The sequence below is a fragment of the Oryx dammah genome, unplaced genomic scaffold (assembly GCF_014754425.2).
Source record: "Oryx dammah isolate SB20612 unplaced genomic scaffold, SCBI_Odam_1.1 HiC_scaffold_23, whole genome shotgun sequence".
Taxonomy (NCBI): Eukaryota; Metazoa; Chordata; class Mammalia; order Artiodactyla; family Bovidae; genus Oryx; species Oryx dammah.
In genome coordinates, this window is record NW_024070207.1 from 18,870,629 (window position 1) to 18,893,351 (window position 22,723).

Sequence of the window (22,723 nt, forward strand, 5' to 3'; positions counted from 1 at the left end):
CTGGTGTTTACATAGTGTTAGCTTCATTCAGGCCCCTGAAATTTCCACTGTTGGGTGTCTCCTGAGGACAGAGTTACTAAACAATACCAGGCAACCTCCCTTCCCTCCTCCACCTTCATCCTCACATCCCTGAGCAGTCTGCATTGTCTGGGAGATCAAACCAAAGGAGCTCCACAATGACAAAAGTTGCAAAGAGGCTGCCAAAGACAGAACTCTATTCACCACCAGCCACAGGAAGCCAAGAGCTAAGGTTCCTAGCTTAGGGCACTCAAGACCTAAAGTCCCAGCTGCAAAAGACTCAGGAGGGGCCCAGGGAAGAATGTGAACTTGGGACATACACTCCTTTTGCTACTTCCTTAGCCTCGGGCTGTCACATGTCACCCATCTGTGGTGTGCTAAACTCCTCCTGCCCCCCACACACCCCAGAGGAGAGCAGATGTTTCATTTGAGCTGAGGGAAGGACCAACACAAGAAGGGGGGAAAGTAAAGGGCACTGAAAAAGTTACAATGAAAACTACCACTTGGAAAAGTACTCTAGGCCCTTTCCAGAACAAGGCAGGTCAGGATCTAACTTCAATGATGAGATTTTTCTGGGAACTATGGATTTATAGTTAATATTCAAATTCAGTATTTTGTATTTGGGAAAATGTAATCAAAAGGAAAAGTCTTAAAAAAAAAAAAAAAAGGAAAAGTCTTTATGCTGGCAGGTACTTCTCCAAAAGAGCCCTCTCCAGCGTTCTTGACCTTCTGAAGCAGTTTCCCTGCCTTTTGTAATTCTCAAACACTCAGTTAAGCTTTCTTGGGGGCTATGGTTTCTGTGAAATGTTACTTCTAGAAAGAAAGGCAGGTTTTTCTAAAGTTTGCTCCATCTAACTTTCAGATATAAGAATCCTGAAGACCTGCCCATATGTCATACAGGGGCCCACAAGTGGAACTTTCATATCAATATTAAATAAGATTTCAAAAAGACTCAAATAGCCCCATACGGAGGTCTCACCTTCTGCAGTCTCGCCACCTTCTCATAGCATCCTTCCAACTCCTGCCGCAAGTTCCGGTTCTCATCTGAGAGAATCTCAACCATCTGCTGGGCTCTGGAAACAATGGCAAAAGGGTCGGCTGGCATTGGCTGATATGAAGCAGACGACTGCTGAGCTCGTGGCATAGCGGAATAGCCTTCTCCTGGCTGCTGCTGCTGCTGGTGATGGTGGTGATGGTGTGACTGTGGCTGCTGTGGCTGCTGTTGACTCAGGCCAGGCTGGGGGAGACGGTAATGATCCCCCTGGTGAGCCTGGTTAGGAAGGAAATGCTGCTGTGGCCTAGGCAGGTGAGCCGAGTGGTCTCCTTGGTTGGGGACCAAGGGGTGTTGGGCAGGAGACAATCTAGTAGATGGTGGAGACTGCAGCAAGGGCAAGGAACCCCCAGATGTGAGGGAAGAAGTAGGGCTGTGAGGCTGAGCGTTCCGGGCTGACAAAGGCAATGAGATGTCCTGTGTTGGCCTGGAAAACATGGAGGGTGTACTCAGGTTAAGCTCCCACTTGAAGGCACAAGAAAGGGAGATGTGGAGGCTCCCGGGCTCCCCAGAACAGATGCAAAATGACGAGCAGGCAGGGTTGGACTACAAGGTCTCTGCCAAGACCTCTCCAGTCCCTTCCACACCTGGCCTCCTCCCAATACCTGACCCACAGAGGTGTGATCCTATGGAGGACAGATCAAATGATCTCAAAGGTTGCTTTGTGAAAATCAAAGTAATGCATCCTTATACACTTGTTTCTCAAGTCTAAGCATTTCAAATGTGTCTTTGACAATGTAATTGTCACCTCATGATTTTAAACTAAGCTTTTTCTGGCATACTGTATATGGCCCTGCACACAGAAAGAGTCACAGAAAGTTCGTTCCACTTGCCCAGAAGGAAAGAGGAAACCGTCATCAAATCTACCCCTCATCTTGTTATCTGCAACTATCTTGGATAATTCATATAGTCAGAAAAAACTACCTGAGGATATACAGGTACTTACTATATTAGAGACACCAAATAATTATTGTTGATGACAGTCGTTAATAACTGAATGATGCTTTTTAGCAGCAATAATTCCAAGAGTTGGAAGGGTTTATAAGTAACACTATCATACAATTTTCATGTACTGAATCACAAAATGTAAGGACTGGAAAGGCCTTAAATAAATTATGTAGTCCAACTCTGTCAGTGGACGGAGGGGGAAACTGAGGTCGAGAGAGGAGAAGTATTCTGCCAAATATTATAGATTGAGTTAGAAGCAGTGCCAGGGTAGAAGAAACTGAGTGCCATTTTCAGGTTCTTTCCACTACTGTTAAATAAAATGCACTAATTTGTAGTGATGTTCAGATTCCCAATCTATTAGTTATAGAAAGTTCCAGAAAGAGAACTTTGGCACATGGTTTAATGTGACTTTTCCATTTTGGTACCTAATACTGGACTATGAACCATTAATGGAAACAGTGTATGCAAATTGATCATTTCCACCATTGCCACAACCAGGAAGAATATCTGTCAGTATACACCAAACACACACACAAAATGTTCACTTCCCTGCCCCTGCCCAGTTAACCTAATATACTCCCACATCCAGTGGATGCCTGTCCTACAGTTGTTATTTCTCAATCCAGGGAAGACAGATGGCTAAGAGCACAGGATTTGGATCCCAACAGAGTTTGGAGACCTTTCCTACTGCTTACTAGCTGTGTAACCTTGCTCAAGTTACTTCATCTGCATGAGCCTATTTTGTTCCCGAGGTCACAAAAGAATTACTAAAATACTGGGCTCTTCTCAGTGTTGAATTACAAACAGTCTCATATCTACCTCCCAATGAGAATGGTTGACCCTGTTAGCGATTTTACTTATGGGATATCCACTTAATCTTTGCACTAAATTGCATAAAATTTGTGGTGAAACTGGGACAAATCACCAGGAGCAATTAACTTTTACTTGGCATTCCTGATGCTAAAGCACACTCCCTCCCACACATAACTCCAGTTATCATTACTGTTTATTTATCTATCACTACAAGAGATCCTCACTATGATGGATTTTTACCACTACAAAACCATTCCAAACACTTGCTCTCACATACCCAATAACCCAGATGTTCACCAGAGCCCTCAAACCTATTCACATTGAAGGTTGTTGCTCAGCCCCATCAGTGCCTCTGGTGTACCCACATTCTTCCAATTTCACATATCTGTCACTATAAATAATTGCTGAATACTGAAGTGGGCAAACTACTTGTGGACAGAAGAATTTACATGGTTTTCATGATGACAACTGGAAAGTTGCTACCCTACATAACCCTTATGTCTGAGAGTTCAAAGCACTTATGCAATCAGAAGCATGGGAGCTGTTTATAAACTTATGTGGGGGGAGTCTGTCTCCATTTTTCATACTGTGGATCTTTAGTTTCCTCAGAGGTTAAATGGACTATGTACTCTCCTTCCACTTTGAGTAAGAGCTATTATAAATTGGGTTGGCCGAAAAGTTAATTTGAGTTTTTCAAAACATCTTATAGAAAAGCCTGAATGAACTTTTTGGCCAACCCAAGTTAAACTATGGCATCCTGGGATCTGTTAGGGCTTATGTCTCAGGCAGAAAAGAGGGGCTGAAATTTCATGTTCTCTAATCCAGTCCTCAAATTTTAAGGGGAAAATGACAATATTAACGTTCATCCTCATTGCCAGGATGTATAAACCCAAGGCCTGGGAGGTGTTCTCTTTTAAAGACTGAATGCCCAGCTGTGAACTGTGCTTCCTCCCCTCAGCTCCCCTGGGTCCTACCAGCCACCTAGACCTCTCTCTCAAACAGACCAGCCACTGACCTCTCTCCCACCTGTAGACCGAAAGGCCTTCCCATGCCCTGGACAGAACATGGCCTCGCAGGGGCCTTGTGGAAGGGGTGACCACAGGTGCCTGGAAGGAGGCTCCAGAGTTGGATAAGCCCAGGATGGCAGTGGCCATGGCCACGACTGTGGGCTGTGCCTAGAGATAAATGGAGAAGAGGCAGCTGCCTTTCACATTTCCCAGGCTGGAAAAGGAAGCAGATTTCCGTGCACCGTGATGTTGGGAAAACTGAGGCAGTCCAACCCTGGCAGGTTTGCAAACACGAAGCAAGGCTTGGGCAGTCGTAAAAGAAGAGAAAGCCCTCCAGCCAACGAACTCCATCTGGATCTCAGCATCCGCCCACCATGAAAAAGCAGGACCGTATTAATGCTTGTGTGAATTCCCCCCTGAGAGAAGGGGACTGAGGAACGACGGGTGTGGGAGAGAGCTGGGGGAAATGTCAGAGGAAGCAAACCTACACTCAGGATAGAGTAATTGTAATAATGGTAATAAGGGTGTCAGCTGGGTGAGCGACACTCTCCCCAGCTCCTTCCACTGACATATTAACCAGGAACGACAAGACACGTGCAGACAACAGAATCACATGATCCCATGGAAGCCCTGACCTGCCTCCCTGCCCCTTCCCTCCCTTTGTCCTTCTCCTTCCTAAGACAACCTGGGCCTCCGGTTCTCTGTGGAAAAGGAAACCTGACAGACATGCGGGACAGAGGCCAGGGACCAAAATCAGCATCTCCCCGAAGCCAGGGAAGATCCCCACCCAGAGACAGCTTGTGAGATCACAAACGGAAAGCAATCAAGCTGACACTGAAACTTATACCCTGCCCACTCACTGACTGGAGCCCCTACTCTTCCCAGACACATGTCACCCCAACCCCCCACCCCAGCCCCCAGTGCACGCAAGACAGTCCTAGCCTACACGTATGCATGCTCCCCCATACACCCTCTCACCAGATCAGGTGCCAACAGCCTGGAACCCAATTTATTCTCCCCACAGAAACTGCCTTTCCCAGGCTCTGTGATGGTCACTCTCTGAAGCCTGGAGAGAGCTGCAAATTCCTGATTGTTTCTCTTGCACAACCAACTCTGCTCTAAGCTACAGAGTTAGGTCACCCTTAGATTCCACTAAACAAGGATTTCAAGAAACCTCAGATCTGGGCACGATGTCAACAACTGAAAGGAGGTGGCTGCTTTACAAACAGAAAGGATTTGATTTTTAAAAGCAGTTGATAAATGCATAAACCCCGGCTGCAGAAAAGGCTCAGCACTTAGACAAAGATTCAACAAACTTTTAATTCTTCAGATGGCCTGGCCTTGTTTCCCATCTGGAGTTCAGGGCATTCAGGATATTTATTTTTTAAGTGGGGAGGAGGGCATAGGGAAAATGAAGTAATAAAAAAGACTGTTTATAACATTGTGTTCATCTTAACAGCAAATCTCTAGCATTTCACAGAACCTCTGAAAAAGAAAATGGCAACCCACTCCAATACTCTTGCTGGAAAATCCCATGGATGGAGGAGCCTGGTGGGCTACAGTCCATGGGGTCGCAAAGAGTCGGACACAACTGAGCATCTTCACTTCACTTCTGAAGGTCAACAAAGGATTTTTTGGACAACAATTTGCTCAAAGAGCTTGCTCTGAATCTTGATCTGTAATTTGTGGATTAAGAACTAAGTATTTTGTCTTCTAATTGTTTAGTACTAGCAGCAGTTACTTGGAAAGGTACTCACAAACTGTCTAGCTAGTTGGTTTAAAGGAAATAAAAGAGGAAAAACGTGCCTCCACCTAAAATGGTACACTTATGGAAAGCCATTCAAGGTCCTCCCCTTGGCAGGCATTTGTCAACATGTGCCACACCCTCACCTCAGGCTCTGCAAAAATTTTATTGCCAGTTTGTCTGCTGTGGACCCAAAACTCACAAAGAGCATCTTCTGATTAGGACTGTTTTAGGCTTGACTTTTCATTGAGCATGGGCTTTCCAGGTAACTCAGTGGTAAGGAATCTGCCTGCAATTCAGGAGGTGCAGGTTTGATCCCTGGGTAAGGGAGATCCTTTGGAGAAGGGAATGGCAACCCCCCAGTATTCTTGCCTGGAGAATTCCATGGACGGGGGCGGGGGGGCGGGGACACCATTTCTCTCCCATAGAGAAAAAAAACACAAAACTATTTCCTCAAACCTCTGTGTTAAAATACTGCTCAAGAGAAGATAATCAGCGTGGGCTCTACTGCTTTGGGGAGCAGAGCAAGAGATCCATAGATAACATAGGAGGGAGGAGAAAATACAAATCTCTTCCGGTTAAATATATGCAACTAAGTTTCTCTGGCGGTTTAATCAGTATGGGGAAAAAAAAAAAACTCTTTGGGCTCCTTAGTATTTATTTAGGCAGATCAAAGGGCTTTTCCATCTAGCTTCAAACACTGTAGGAGTCATTTCAGATCGCAAACAATACTCCTGAATGAGTTCTGAAAATAGCTTTCCTGGGAAGGCGGGCCATGTGCTAAGCGGGTCTTGGATTCTGCTCCACACCCCAGCCAACACGTTCCCCTCCCACAAGGCAATACACACACATCCCATCCACATACAGGAGGGAGTCCCCCCAGACTCTTCCATGCTGATGAGAAGAGAAAAACAAAATCCCCCCAGCTTCACTGACATGTTGCTGGCTTGCATGGGTCTCCACTAAGCTAAGCAGTCCAATGGACCAACCCCTTCCCGGGTCTTTCACTGGGCAGATGGGAATCAGATTCTTGCTCATTTAAACCGGAAGGGCCCTGTCCCTTACCCCATTTCCTGTTCCAAGCCACTTATCAGAAGTTAGGCTCCTGCCCTTTGAAAACTGCACAGCAGAGGTTGAAAAGGGTTAGGAAATCAACCTGAGTTAAGGAAAAAAAAAAAAATCCTAAACTAGCAAAGTTAGGGGTGGAGCCCAAAGTGAATTGCCTCTGGCTAAAAAACAGGACCCGAAGGTGAAAAAAGTAAAATACCAGGAAATGCCAGGTGCATTCTCTTACCTTCACCCTACTCCACCCCTTGACTGCCTTCTTTCTCTCCTGAGTCACCCACTATACTTCAAGCCAAGAGACTCTTTCCCAAATGAGTAAGAGGGGACAGGAGACAAAAAGTTAGACATCAAAGAGATCACAGGCCTCGTCTGGGGGCTGCCTATGGAAAAAAAGCCACCCATAATTGCCCATGGTAATCAGGCAGGAATACCACATATAACTGTCATTTTTGTCCAACCCTGAAACCTTCCCTCTGTAACCCTTATGCTGAAATACTCCTGACTGGAGACATGGCCCCAATAGGAACAATGAACAGAATCAAGGAATCATAAGGTCTAGTTGATACAGCAGTAAGTCAACAGGCCCCTGAATAATTGAGAACTATATTTAGGGATTAATGAATATTCAGAACAGTCCTCCTGAACTAATGGCAAGTTGTACAGAAGCCATGGGAATATTTTTTTTTCTTCTGCATTTTAGCATTTGACCAAAACTTCTATACAATATGAGGTGAATTTAACTTAGATGTTTAAAAACATCACCAGCAACTACTAAAGTCACTACAGAAGAAAGATTAAGCAGCCCAGACTTCGTGAACTGCAAGGAAGTACCAGGCTAGTCACATGCTGAACCTGCACATACAGAGTTCTCCCAACAATAATATCCAGATGTTTGTTTAGTGTCTGAGCGAATCATGGTAATTCTGCAGAAAGATTTGTTTGCAGAAATTAATGAAAATAATTTTGTGGAAGAGAATAAATGAAAGTGAAAGGATATTCCAGACTCAAGTGCAAGATAATTTACTTGCCCTCAAAGGAGGGCTTAATAACACACAAGAAGAGGAACACTGACTCTTCCTTCAATCTCCCAGGAGACTGGACAGTGAAATGCTACTGAAATCAAGACTTGTGCTCCTGTTCAGTCACTAGGCAGTTGAGGCCATGCTCAACCTATAAAGTCAAGGGTATGTAAATTACAGGACTAATGGTGTCTGAAGAAGGGTACACGTTCAGGTTGGCAGGACATTTACTAATCCGAGGGTCAGCCATGCATTGCAGAGTTTGTTACACCAAATGCCTGCCCATTACTTCCCTTAAGGTTCTCGACACACAGCAGAAGCTGGTTGGGGATGAGGTCAGGGAATGACAGAAAGGGAACTGTCTTACCTGGCTGCTCCATACTCAGGGGGATGCTGATACCTCATCAGTTGCCCCTCTGTTCTCCCTGGCTGGTTCAGACGATGCTCACTATAGTAGTGCCCTGGCTCTTGGGGCTTGCACACTACAGATTGGGGTGGCATGCCCTTGAAGGGATACTCTGGTGGGGGGCCTCGATGTTCCATGCCCTTCAGGCTATGCTGGCTGGGAGGTGGCCCTTGGGCCTTGTAGAAATCACTGGAACTTGTGGGATTCTTGTACAGGTCATTGGGTTGTGGTGGGGAGAGGGGAGCGCTGGTAACAGGCGGATGGGCCTTAACTCCACTGGTAGCCAGTGACATCTGCATGAGTCGTTCACTCAGGGAGCGAACGTGTCCTTGCTTAAGATCTCTGAGTCCTTCATCCTGGTGCATCTTTCCAGGATTGAGCCGCTGAACTGATGGGCGTCCCTCAGTCCTCATCTTCTGGTTGGTCACTCCAGTGACATAGAAGGCAGCTCCGACACTGGCATGCTGTTGGCCCCGAAAATACTGGGACTGGACCTTGGCTTCCTCATAGGTCGGGAGTTCTTCATTATTCTGCATCCGAGGAGACAGCTGTTTCTCCATGATGATGTTTTCTGACTGGATTTCCTGCCCCTGAGGTTCCTGTCGGGCAGCATGAGCCACAAGCTGTTGGTGGTGGTCTTGGGGACTCAGCACATCATTCTGAGGGCCTGGGTTCCCACTGGCACTGGGGAAAGGAGGGCCGTTCCCTGTGGCTTGCTGGTGTATGGCAAGCAGGTTGCGATTCTCATTGGGATTGCCATAGCGAAGCTGCTCTTGTAGCAGACGCTGCAACACCGTGGTTCCTCCACTTGGCTGTTCATCAGAATTTCTCATCTCTATTGCTGGTGGTGCCTTGTGAAGAGAGAGAGAAATTGGGCACCTGGGCTGCCCTTGACCTGGGAAGGGGAAACAGGAAGCTTAACACCCAGTTGATGGATAAATCAGTCCTCTAAAGGGGGAGAAAATGAGTATTTGGAGGGGTGAGGATTTCTCTACAGATATCAAGTAGAGAACTGAATCTAGAATTAATCAGTTAATTTGTTGACCACTTTTGGCTCTAGCATTAACATGAGGAGGAACTTGGAGGCATACGAGCCCTCTGTTTCCTCTTTTACTTTTAGCCTGGGTTAAGTATTCACTCTTCACTCCTAAAAGGACTGGGGAAACCTGAAGCAGTCAAGTGAGGTTGTCAGAGAGTGCAATTTTCCTAGGCCCTTATCAAGTTCATCTCTCTGTAGTCTATTGAAATGAAAAATTCAACTCTTAAGGTTGTGGCAGCAGGGGCAGGAAATTACCCCATAGGCAGGATCTGTAAAACAGTTCAGCATGTGGAAGGAGCTACAAAATGTCAAATGATAACTAAGATAAATAAAAAGTGATGAGAGAGCTTGCTTGTACCAGATAGAAATGATCTCTGCTTGATGCAAATCTTTTTCTCTGATCTCATAAAACCCTGAAACATTTTTTTTTAAATCCTTTTTGTATTGTCCATTTTGGATGCTCCTTGGCTTAATAGGAGAAGAGCTTGGGATAACTGTTATTGACAAAGTTTCTCTGTCAGCCATCCAGGAATAGTCATTGAGCATTTGTTGTTGTTGTTGGGTACGAGGAGTTTAAAGGGGAAGCCCTCTTTCATTTGAAGTGTGCCTCTGATAGTAGTATAGTATCCACAAATTCATTAGAAGCTCATTAAATCTTTGGACAGAATCTGTCTGTCATGTTAAGTCCTGCAATTTGATACTAAGCTTTAGTGGTGAAAACTTTCACCCCAAGGATCTTAAGTAGTGTTAGAGAATGGACATGATGTCATGCCAAGTCAGTTAGGTCAACCTGAGCCTCAGGTTCCTAGAGGAGAACTTTGGACTCCTGGCTTCCAGGTCCTGATTTCTATGATATGAAATAGTTTCCAGTGGCTCTGGAAACATGATCCCCTTTGCCTTCAATCTTACAGGGACTGACCCAGAAGATGTGTGTGGTAGCTGGAGAAAGGTCGTCCCCTTTCCTTTTCAACTTTTCTGATTACTGCTACCTGGTTTCTAATTGTTCTATTGAGCAGTCTGACTCCACAGTTAACCTTCCAGAGGCCCCCGTTAAATCTCATTCATCAGATTCTTAGGGGAAGCATATACCAAGGGGCTGAGCAACCTGCCCTTAAGTCCCCTTTCCCTCCCTGCCAATGACCCTCAGGGATTCCTGTATTTCAACTGTCAGACTAATATTTTCTATTAGGCTGACAAGTATAACATAAATCTCTCTTGGTGCCTTAAACTGGAAAGATGATTACCAAATTACTTCTCCTCTGTCAAAAGAAAAATAGAAATGGGAGTGTGTATGGTTAAAACAACACCACTCAAAAACCCCTCCTGCAAGGCAGGGAGATCCAGACAGTGAGCTGCCCCAGACTCTAGAGAGCACACCACCCCCTCCCACCCCACACCCACCCCACCCCATACACACACAGGTTCACACACACACACCGGCACCCACGCACACTGATGGTCCATACCTATTTCTGCTTTCTTTTAGGCTTAAAGCCTTGCTCAGGATAGGGAATTCTTGCTTATGAGCAGCTCCAGAAACCGCAACAGTAGATTCCCTCTGCCCTAACACTCAGGTTCAGGGTAAGCGTCGCCAAGAGTCCAACCACTGGTCACTCTGAAATGGTCAGGAGGGGGAGGGGGAGAAACAAAAATGTCGTTTCTATTTTGCCACCAATGGCCAACAGTTAACCAAACCAGTTCTTCCAAGGGGATGACTTCTCCTCCCGTTTTTTTTTTTTTTTTAATTTTTTTGCCTTTTATGTGAGTGGCAGAGTCCATTTCCACAAGGACAAAAGGCAATCTCACTCTGGTGGCTGTATTCAGGAGGCCAGCCAGTCTCCTGGAGATAGAAATGTGCAAGATGGCTCTATCATAGCCTCACAGCCCTCAGGAGTTATTGCTCCCATTCTGAGTTGGAATGGTAGTTTAGGCACTAAGTCGTGTCTGACTCTTCCGACACCATGGACTGTAGCCCACAGGCTTCTCTGTCCATAGGATTTTCCAGGCAAGAATACTGGAGTGGGTTGCTATTTCCTTCTCCAGGGGATCTTCCCAACCCAGGGATCGAACCCAGGTCTCCTGCATTGCAGGCAGATTCTTTACCGGCTGAACAACCATGGAGTTGGAATGGTAGATGATGACAAAAGCTGTAACTGCCATCACCTTGAGAGTGCGACCTTTAAACTGCTATCAATAGCAGGGGAGGTAAGTGGGGCTCACTGGCCCACATCCCAGAAGGGAAAGCAGTCATCAGAAAGTAGATTTTAGTAAAAAAAAGAACACTTGGTGAAGCTCCCGATTAACAGCTACAGGCTCAGAGGGCCAGAAGAAAATCCCAACTTCTTGTCAACCAAGCCATTAAGTATTTGTTGCATCCTGGCTATTCCAGATATATGCCAGCCTCACGCTAGACACAATGAGGGATAGAAATGACACACAATATATAGTTCCTGCCCTCACAGAGCTTACAATCTGATCAACAGTCCATCCATTCTTACTAGAGTAGCAAAAGTGATGGCCCTGCTCCACACACAGCAGCAACTCTTCTCTGAGAAGACGGCTCCACTTGCTTTCTCAGTGCTTCCACTGCCCCAGTGTCTCCACGCAAGGAAACTACTAGACTCACATTATAGAGACTAGATGCAAATGCCCACCAGATACGGATTTGAGATAGTCCTCACTTCGAATGACTTCTTTGACCCTCAGCAAAAAGCCTTGCAGGTCCAACCAAAATCGTTATGAAACTGAGGGGTTGAGGTGAGAGGCACATGATCTACATTCCTATTTTCTGCCCTGGACTAGCCATGACTCACTCATATCACTTAAAGGAAAGCCTTTAATCTGCACCAGGGACGCCATTTGAGGAGCAAAGCAATGCAAAGGAAGCACACTCGCGTCCCCGTGCTTTGCGAGCATGTCCAAAACATCTAAGTTGGAAAAAAATATCTACAAAACCGCACGGTGATTAATTTAACATTATTTCCTTGCAATGTTGCCAAAAATAAAGAGAACAGATATAGAGTGAACAAACACGGATATTTGTCTTTCCATCTTGTCTTGGTCCAATATATAATGACAATCAAAAAGCAAAATCATCTCCAGTGTGCAAGGTAATTGTTTTAGGGTGTCTCCCCTAATTTCAAAAGCAGAGGAACAACTTTTAATTGGAATCAATGCTGGACTGCTAACAGAGCAATGGTAAATAACTGCTGTGTTTCTATTGCCCAACTTTGAACAAAACAGTTGTCTTTTTTTTTTTTTCAAACGAAACACACAGAAAACAGGGTTTTAAACTTGAGCCCCTGGTGAGAAACCACCACGACTCTTTTCCAGGACTATTTAGATTCTTCATGCTGATTTTGACTGGCTTGCTCCTAACACCCAGTTCCTCACCAAGAAAACTTATCCAACATCTTGCTCTCTTCCTTCAATTTTGTCCCTTCTCCTCCATATCCTTTTCAAAACCCAAATCACTTTGTGTCAACCAGACAAACCGTCCCTTCCCAGCACCCCGCCCCCTGGCCTTTTTGTTTCTGTTTAAAAGAGGAAAAGAAATCAGTCTAAGAAAAAAGCTTTGCTGATTCCTTTCCAGTTTACCGATTTTTTTCCCCTACAAAACTTATATTCATCTACATGTTCAGAGTCACATAAGAAGGAAAACACTACTCCATTTTTTTATTAGAGAAAAGATAGGAAGATTCCTTGTCTCATGCGCAAGAACTAAAATAGTGTGAACTCTGCAACCTTTTATCTGCCCACAGCTTTAATCATGCCGCTGTCAGGGGTCTGATATCATATTCAATCAATAAAATAACCTTGTTTCTCCTGTACAGACTGTCCCTGAGGATATTTGATAGGGGAGGAAAGGATTTCCGTGGTTCTCTCTTTAAAAATGCAATTTGAATCTATATATTCAACTCTTTTGTAACAACAACAGGGCAGCAAGGCCAAGCTAAGTTCTCACTGCATTTGCAGTCATCGGCCACTCCCAGTGTACCTGAGAGAGTGAGCCAAAATGAAACCACCAAGGTGTTTCCCAAGCTAAGTCCCAGAAAATCAACGTGGCCAGGACATACCAAATTCCAACCCTTCACATAAATTTTGAAATCTGCCTATAAGATCTTCTTTCTATCCCTTCTACCTCCTCCTCCGATTCTGCCCTCATCCCTCACTCTACCAACCAGGATGAAGAAGCTGAGTCTAGGGAACCTGTTTCTCTGCTAAATCTTGGTCAACTTGTTTCATACCATTTTACTTCCAGCTAAATGGAAGGAAGCCAGTTCAAAGTTTTCCCTATATCTGTGTGCATGTATTTGTGCATAACACACACACAGACACACAACCTCCCACATAAAGATGCCACACAAGCCATTGAATTCTCTCATGTCCTCTCACGTTGGTCCATATTATGGCCTGAAGTGTTCTAGAGAATGCCTTTCCCAAGAGTCTTGAAATGCAAGCTACTAATTTGCTTCCTTTGGCAGGTAAGAAACAATGGTCCCTTTGCAGGTTATCCCTAAAACTTTCAGTGGGTAATGGGCAGGCAGTATAAATATCATGATTAAGAGCCTGGGTCGAGAATCACACTGCCCAAATCCAAATCCTGGATCTATGGTTTACCAACTGACCTCACCCATGTCTCTCAGTCTCCCCAGGTCTCAATTTCATCATCTGCAAAATAGGGCTAACGGTGCTCATACCTCATATGGTTGTTATAAAGATTAAGGGAAGTAATCTATGCAAAGTGCTAAGCCCAGAGCCCAGTACATTGTAAAGGCTCAATAAAAGTTATTACTATTACTATTTCAAAGTGGTCTTTCTCTAGCATAGTACAGTTATTTTATGAAGAAAGTTTTTTTTTTTTAAACCTTTTATTTGCAACTCAAATCTTCTATGCCCACACCCTTAAATAAATGAAGGCCAGAACTAGAAAGACTCTTGGAAGACCATCTGGTAGTCTAACCCTCTCTTTCTAAAGATGAAGATGTCAGAGCTTAAAAGTGATCAGAGCCAGGGCCAGAATGCAGGTTTTATTATTCCTAGGGTAACAGCACTTCCACTACAATATATGGGCTTCCCAGGTGGTGCTAGTGGTAAAGAACCCGCCTCCCAATGCAGGAGACACTAAGAGAGGTTTGATCCCGGGTCAGGAAGATCCGCTGGAGAAGGAAATGGCAACCCACTCCAGGATTCTTGCCTGGAGAATCCCTTGGACAGAGGGGCCTGGTGGGCTACAGTCCATAGGGTCACAAAGAGTTGGACATGACTGAAGCGACTTAGCATGCACATTCGCACTACAATATATTATGTAGTATATTAGCTTGTACATTGAAGATTCTTAATAAATATTCATTAAATTGAATTGACTCTGGTTTTAAGAGATTATAAATCTGGCTTAATGCTACCATCAATTTTCCAAGTCCAATGGAAGTAAAATGTTAATGGGAGGAGGGAAAATTCAAAGACATAGAGGGATATGTTTAGCCAGAGGTATGGCAGAAGGACCCGGCAAAATCTCTCCTCTTTAGGCCATGATATGCAGGTAGGTCGGAGAGTAATCGGAATCTCCACTGATCAATATTTCCAGGCCTCTGTTTCAGGTCTTGTCAACATCGTACCAACTTGGTACTTACTGTGGCTTAAGTCTAGCACTAGTTTAAGAACAGGTTATGAGTTGGCCCCACCTTTTTGCTCCTATCTCTACTTCTATCTAGATTAGGTTGGAAAATTATTTTAAGAATCACAGTGGGTCCTTGGCATTTCCAAATCTTAGGATCAGTGTCAGTTATCTGTTTCTCAAATGGTAACTCAAGGCATGGTCCATTTGGTAGCAGTTTTACTCTTCTGGATTCTAAAACAATCAACTTGAACAAGGTAATAGTCAACAAAGGTGATTAACCCTAAAGAGTACATGAGCAGTGAAACACTAACAAGGAGAATCCTGATGCTACCACCCTCCACTCCCCTCCACACAGACCCATTCCAAGGGAGGAATACATCACACCATCACATCCCATTTCTTCTTGCCTCAGAAAAAGTATAAGCAGTCCATGGAATCAGATTGAGCATAAACTGAGAAAAGGTTAAGAATATACCTGAAACTTGCCAGCTTTACCAATTTCCTGTTTTCAGTGGCATACTACCCATTTTTATTTTACAAGTATAATAATATAAGCACAATATGCAAATACTGATAACAAAGAGAAAAAAAAAAAACACTCATAATCCCAGCACCTCAGCCCAAGCATTGTTAGCATTATAAAATATTATCTGTAGTTTATTTCTATGTGTTTTTGTATTTTTCACAAAGCAATGAAATATTAACATAGGTATCATTTTGGCTCCTCCATTTCACTTAATCATAAGCACTTTTTCTATGTTGTGGCATAGACTTCTTAACAAACAATTCAATGTCCATTAAATGAGTGCATCAAGATTCCCTAATCCATTCTCCAATTATTAAGAGATTTAAATTGCTTTTTCACTTTCTGCTAAATAATGTGACAAGATCATCTTTGTGATTTAGCCTTTTTTCAATATTTTGGATTGTTCCCTAATAATAGAGTCCCAGAAGTGAAATTAATGGGTCAAAGAACATGAATGTTTTCAGACAACTCACAAATAAATAAATAAATAAATAAAACTAACAAAACACCAAAGCCCCGTGAAATCTCTCCTTCATTTAATGAAAAGTTCTTCTGCTCCCATTTTTCCACCAGGGCAGAGCAGGACTCCTGGGAGGGAAAGAAGCCAGTGTAGTATCCTAGTGGCTTGTGAAATGGCAGAGTGGAATGTGGGTTCCCCTGTGAATCCAGCTTGCATGCACTTGCCCCAAATTGCCACTCAGCCAAGAAGCTAATTAGTAAAAGCATCAGGTGGGTGAGAACAGGTTCATGGCCTGTAATGGCTAATATCATGTTTCATTTTTGCCCTTGGAAAGATCTGACAGCTCAAAAACATTCAGTTCCAGTGACCCAACATGGTACATTCTGAGAAATAAATCTATTAATTTTCAGAACCAATCTTCAATATATTTTAAAGGCTATTTTGCTATATAGAAATAAGTGCACATGACCAATGGCCCTGTGTGTGTACCTCTATTTTCAACCACAGTTTTGAGGCACATTTAAGGTCAGTCTTGTTTAATATTATATGAGTAAGTGGCACCTGTCTTACATGGTCAATGTGTTATAGACGGAGGTTTTTTGCAGATCCAACCATAAAAGTCATCCAGTCTTAAGACAGAGGAGGCAACAGGGCAGAGATGCCCCTGGCTTAGCAAAAGCAGACACAACAAGCATTTCTTTCTGGGCTGCTCAGTCAGAGCTTTCAGAAGACAGCAGTTCCTCTCTCCATCTTCTCCTTGAAGAATTTTCCCAATCCATCTCCATCTTCCCCTTGCCCCCAACTCTGCTCAATGTGGAAAATTAATTCTCTCTTCTCAGTTTCCTCGCTGGACTTTGGACACATCTCTGTTACAATACTTATTGCACCATATTTTTCACAAACATTTATTGAGCACTTACTATAGCCAGCTTCCCTCCTGGCTCAGCTGGTAAAGAATCTACCTGCAATGCGGAGACCTGGTTTCGATCCCTGGGTTGGGAAGATCCCTTGGAGAAGGGAAGGGTTACCCACTCCAGTATCATGGCCTGGGGAATTCCATGGAATGTATAGTCCATGGAGTCGCAAAGAGTCAGACACAACTGAGCAACTTTCACTTTCTTTCACTTTACTATAGCCAGGCACTGAATATCCCCTGCTGCTCCAAAATCACGTCAGTCATGTCCGACTCTGTGTGACCCCATAGATGGCAGCCCACCAGGCTCCCATCCCTGGGATTTTCCAGGCAAGAATACTGGAGTGGGTTGCCATTTCCTTCTCCAGTACATGAAAGTGAAAAGTGAAAGTGAAGTTGCTCAGTCGTGTCCAACTTTTTGCAACCCCATGGACTGCAGCCTACCAGGCTCCTCCATCCATGGGATTTCCCAGGCAAGAGTACTGGAGTGAGTTGCCATTGCCTTCTCCAGAATAGGCCCTAGAATGGATTAAAAAAAAAAAAAAGAAAGTAATATGGAGTCTAGTCCTCAAGGAGTTCCCAGTCAAGCAGAGGGGGCACAATTCAATGGGAAACCAGAGGTATGAGCAGATAGCTCAGGCAACGCAGAGGATGCTGCAAAAAAAGAAAACTCTGGGCCACCTGAGCAAAACTTCCTACAGGGAAAAATCCCATGAGCTGAGTAGGAGAGGTGGAATCTGATAACCAATGTTGGGGAAGTTAAAAAAGGAGGAGTCAAAAATAGGTTGATATATATCTTCCAGAGTCATTAGCGTATGGTAAAAGCTAAGGTCAAAGAGTGGGCTGGATCATATAGAATAGGAGCAGAACAGAACAAGGATGAAGCTAAGGATAGACTTCTCAAAAAAGTGATCATTAAAGAGTCAGGTGCTTTGCAAATGTGGGAGTGAGAGAGAAATTCCCTTATGTACTGAATGGCTTTTCCCCCATATACCTTTAATCGAGACCTGACACGGCTCCAGGGTCAGAAGTCCCCACTTGCAATGCAGAGAGAAGAAAGTTCATTCTTATTCTTTTATGCTTCCAAGTATCCAGGTTGAAGTGAAGTGAAAATGTTACCCTCAGTCATGTCTGACTCTTTGCGACCCCATGGACTGTATCCCACCAGGCTCCTCTGTCGATGGAATTCTCCAGCCAAGAATACTAGAGTGGGTAGCCATTCCCTACTCCAAGGATCTTCCCAACCCAGGGATGGAACCCAGGTCACCTGCATTGCAGACAGATTCTTTATCACCTGAGCCATCAGCGAAGCCCCAATAGAAATCATTATGATAGGCTGAGCCAGAAATGGAAATTGTGATCTTAGAGGGCATGGGCTGAGTGCATGATTTCCTCTGTATACTTCCCAACACCTAAAACATTAGGTGCTTAATAACTGCCTATTGAGTAAGTAACTTTCCAAAGACTCTGCTAGAGGCAACAGAAAGAGAAGAAAAGGAATGAAAGACACAGAATAGCAATAACAATAATACTCTTACCTTAAGTTTCTCAGCCTTTCTTCTAAGGAGACAGAAGCTTTCACTTCTGTTATCTTATTTGTCCTTCTCTGCAGCTCTGTAAGGAAATAAAGCCTGATGTAATTAATTCCATTTTATTAACAGGAGAAGCTTAAGTCCAGGACAGATAGTTTTTGATAATTAATTTGACCAAGGTTTCACTCTGACTTACTCGTGGGGCCAGGATCAGAACCCAAGTCTTGTGACTTCCTGCCCCATGCTGTGTGACTAGACACAAACTTCTACAGAACTCTCCAATTATTAAGACGACAGTTCCCAGGAGAAATTCATCAGGAAAGCAAATTCCTCTGGGACTTCAACAGTCTCTTGAGCAAGCCAGTGCACTGCACCTATAAGAAAATATCTAAGACGTTTCCCCATACCAACACTGCAATGGCTCAATGTAATTCACAGTGGTGCTTTGCTAACATAATCAGGAGCTCTCCGTTTTGTTGAACCCGTTTTGAAGGGAGCTCCATTTGCCTTCAGTCTGGTTTTTCTGTCTGAGTGGGGCTCAGGTGCTGACTACAGGTGTGGCACCCAGCAGGTGCATGGACAGAAGCCAGCATTTCGTATCTTCATACCAAAGGGCCTGAGTCATTTCCCAAAGGCAGCCGCTTCTCCCCCCTCTGATTTGCAAGCCCCAGGAACCTGTCTTCACTGAGTTGCTACGAAAAACAAAATTCTAGACCCTGATTTCTCATGAAGGGCTAAGGTGGAATCAATTAAACTATAAATCAGATAACCCAGCCAATGTCCCCACTTACTCTTCGAAACTGGTGCAGGCACAGGTCACAGGCATATAGCATCAGGGAATATATGTACAAAATGACTGTCCCCTACTAGTTAAGAGGGAAAGGAGGACCACAGCAGACCCATATTACATATTTATTTAACTACAGGACACTTATTCTATTGCAAATGGCCTTCAACCCTCAGAAGCAAGGATTCATTTCCCTAAATAAGATGGAGTACAGTAGAAAGAACATGCTAGAAATTCTGCACTCCAATTTCCATCATAACCACTCTACTTCAGGCTGCCATGGGAGAACCACTTAGCAAACTCACAAAAAGTACCAGATCGGAAAAGTCATCACAGTGTCCTAATGGAAGCCAAGCTGAGAGCCTGAGGCAGACAAAATGTTCTAGGGAGTAAGGGGGGCGGTCATCAAATTTTTCTTAGCTCCAAAATTTTTTTTCCCTAAGAAAGCAATTTGCCTCCACCAAACACACACACACACACACACACACACACACACACAGCAAAGAGAAACTAATTGTAGGAGAAAAGAATGCAAATGTTACCTTAATAAAATGGTTTATTGTCATTTGTCGTATTTCTCCAATTCATATGGGAAACTCAAACTAATAAGCTTTGGTTTACAGCCCATGATCCACAAAGTAAAACTGGCTACTAAACTAAAATGTGATCACTGTATATAAACAGAGTGAAAGAAAAATCTGAACTGAAAACCTAAATGTAATAAAGAGGAAATTAGATTTCTTCAAAAAGGCAATCTAAATAATTTTCCCCATCTGTGATTTTTATCTTACTTTGCTATCAAATGGAAAATAATGTCATTAATTCAATGCAAATCCATGCCCCTTGAAAACAACCAAAATGAGTAAGTGATGTACTAATTAGCTTCCTAATGGGGAAGGTTTTAATTGAACCATTCTATAACAACCTTCATCAAAGTTTCCAGGGCAACTTCATAAAAGGATGTCAAACCTGGCCCATATTTTTATCCCCTTAAAAATAATTCTCAATGCACAGAAACACAGAAAGCTTATTTCTCTTCAATGCTGTTAACACTCAGGCCACTACATTTTCTGATGTCAGCAATCTCCTTCCCACAAATATTCCAAGTATGCACCACCGTCATTCTCCTTTCAATTATGTGGTTTCTCTGCTCCTTTACTGATTGAGTCCAGGCCTCTCGGATAATGAGAAGCATGTGCAGGGAAAATATGCTCTTAAAAAACACATACATCAGTTTCATCTGCATTATGGGGGGGGGGGCAATCATTTGTCCATATCAAAAGGATCAAAATTTGAAGCATACTACAGGATATATAAAGGGAAAAAATAAAGATCAGCATCAATGCCTAAAGTTGGGAAGCAGTTATTGTGATCTGAAGCAACATCAATAAGGATAAAGAGGGCTCCCCCAATCCACCCTTTCTAGCTTGGCCACATTTATATTTAATGTTATCTTAATGTTACTTTGGGGGGTATTTAAGTTCTGACATACACATGGAAATGAGCCACAAACTGTACAGCAAGCATAAATATTCCATCATTAATAAAAACCAGCTGTGTATAAAACACTACAATGGCTGGGTTTCAGTTACTGGCTATCATCAGTATGTGTCGCAAACAAATGTTACTCAAAACTTTCTCCCTTAAAACACACACACATCCACACACAGAGATACATGCAGAAATTTTCTTTACTCTTTAATTTTTTGTAAGAACTTTGAAGAACTCAATGATCTCCATGGCACATTCCAACTAATGTCTCTTTTTGAAGCTATTTTTCACCACCCCAGCAGATGCTGGAGTCCTCTGATTAGAACCTCAACTTATCATATAAATGACAATGTTGTAATTTATTTCATAAAAGTCAAGAGGACGAATAATACAAATGTTGGGACAATCAATTATAGTCAGTATGGCAATTGAGGCACCAAAGGGCTCTGGATGTTATAAAAGAGAAAAAGCTCATTAAAAGTGAACACCTGCTCAGGACCCTATAATAAGCCTGCTCGGCCATCATGCAGACACCTTTCATCCAATGACCTCAAAGCATGTGCCCAATATGAAGCATGCCTAAACACCTCTGTGAAATATTAATATCCTTGCTTCCCAGAAGGGTAACTGAAGCTCAGAGCAGCTAATTCATTTACCCTTGGTCACATGGCAAGTCAAAGGGTTGGGCAGAGAAACCCAGAGCCTGGCTTCAAGTCATGCAGTCTAATGATATTTCATGAGTTGGGGCAATAGTGAAAGTGACTTAACAAATGTCAAGGGCAGCCTACAGAGTTTTGTTTTTTCTTTTTTTAAGCAGATTTTCAAAAATCACCTTAGGAGATGTTAGCAGATATATCCATCTGCATTTTCCCCATGAACATATATCATTAATAAAGTTCCTATATTTGACTTGGTACTTTCTGATTACTAAAAACTCATACTTCACTTTCCTATTCTGGTTAAATGAAATTTAATCTAATTTATGAAGAGCCTATCAAAGGAAAATTAAAGGACCATGTAACTGAACTGTCACTGTATAGTAAAGCCTCAAATGAAGAACCTCTTATGTGTGGGTCATCCTACTTACTACCTATGTCTTTTATTTAATTATCTAAAGCCCTTAGTTTCCTTACTATTATTTATTCTAGTTTAATATTGTTTTCAAAGCTATTAAAAATTTGTGTTCTCTTGCTTTTTCTTTCTTGTTTGGGAGATTTCATAGTATACCCATATTTGTACTCTCCTGAAGGGATATCATGATACAGTGATTTAAGAATCGTTGCTAATGATTTAGACAAAGTAAACAGTGAACTCTAGTTTTCCTTTTGCTTAAAAAGAATGGGAGAAGGGTAATAGGAGATCAAGGGAGTACACTTAAAAGCCTTGCTAGATACATGAACACTCTAAATTACAGAAATGGATTAGGGATTACTTATTAAATCTGTTAGTTTCTCCTGGCATTTGATTCCTCACATATACTCAGATTCTGACTTCATTCCTCCACATGGATTTACAAAGCTAAGTCTTAGGTAGGTGGGCTTTTTCAAAATTTAAAAGCAACAGTGTACATTTCTAGGACTCTCACTCTGTAAAATTCATATTAGCACAGAAACAAGGACTTGAAAGGAACTACAAAAAGTGAAAGCAGGTGATCTGTGAGGATGTTGGGATTCTTGATGAAGTTTTGGGCAGGGTCTTAGCTTTTTAATTTGATACGTTGCTAAAATACAAAACACAATGCATTTATATCAATATATTGATTATTGATATATCCTTAGAGGGTTTTCTTAATATATCCATGTGACTACATGATTGTATTTCTAACAACTGCTGCACCTCATTTAGTAGGAATCATTCACATTCATATCAGAAATCGAGGCCTAATTAGAGAACCCTAAACTTCTCAAAATCACCCTGTCTGATCCCCCACAATTTACAGAGGAGGAAACTTGCTAAGGGTGGCAAACTTAGAGTTGGGCTCAGAACCAAGTCCCACTCACCAACAGGCTCACAAGGAAAACTTATTGTGCATTTTTTAAATTTAAAATGGCATCAGTTGCTATTATTTTTGCCAGCCTTACTAGATACATGAACAGACTACCAGAAAAAAAATTTCCGAATCCTTGGGTTATTCAAATACAACAACTGGAATTTAAATCTTCTACCTATACGGGATAGAGGCCCATTTAGACTTCTCAAAATCCACGAAGTCTGATATTGTTTCAGAAAGTCATACTAGCTTTCTTCTATGAGTGGATATATGCTGAGGCTAAATGTGGCCAGC

At 42.9% G+C, this 22,723-nt stretch overlaps 1 protein-coding gene across 5 annotated transcripts in view; it reads right to left on the reverse strand.

Annotated features, from left to right (window-relative positions):
- Window positions 1-22,723, reverse strand: part of AMOT (angiomotin) — a 66,915-nt gene that overhangs the window by 40,593 nt on the left and 3,599 nt on the right. For 3 of the 5 annotated variants that reach the window (XM_040265111.1, XM_040265109.1, XM_040265110.1), the window contains exons 2-5: window positions 18,168-18,243; window positions 10,577-10,725; window positions 8,033-8,966; window positions 998-1,496 (exon numbers count right to left, since the gene is read on the reverse strand). In XM_040265111.1, coding sequence (XP_040121045.1) covers window positions 998-1,496; window positions 8,033-8,904 — 1,371 coding nt within the window. In that variant the 5' untranslated portion in view covers window positions 8,905-8,966; window positions 10,577-10,725; window positions 18,168-18,243. The remainder of the gene's footprint in view (window positions 1-997; window positions 1,497-8,032; window positions 8,967-10,576; window positions 10,726-18,167; window positions 18,244-22,723) is intronic. The other 2 variants (XM_040265113.1, XM_040265112.1) reach the window with 1 other exon arrangement.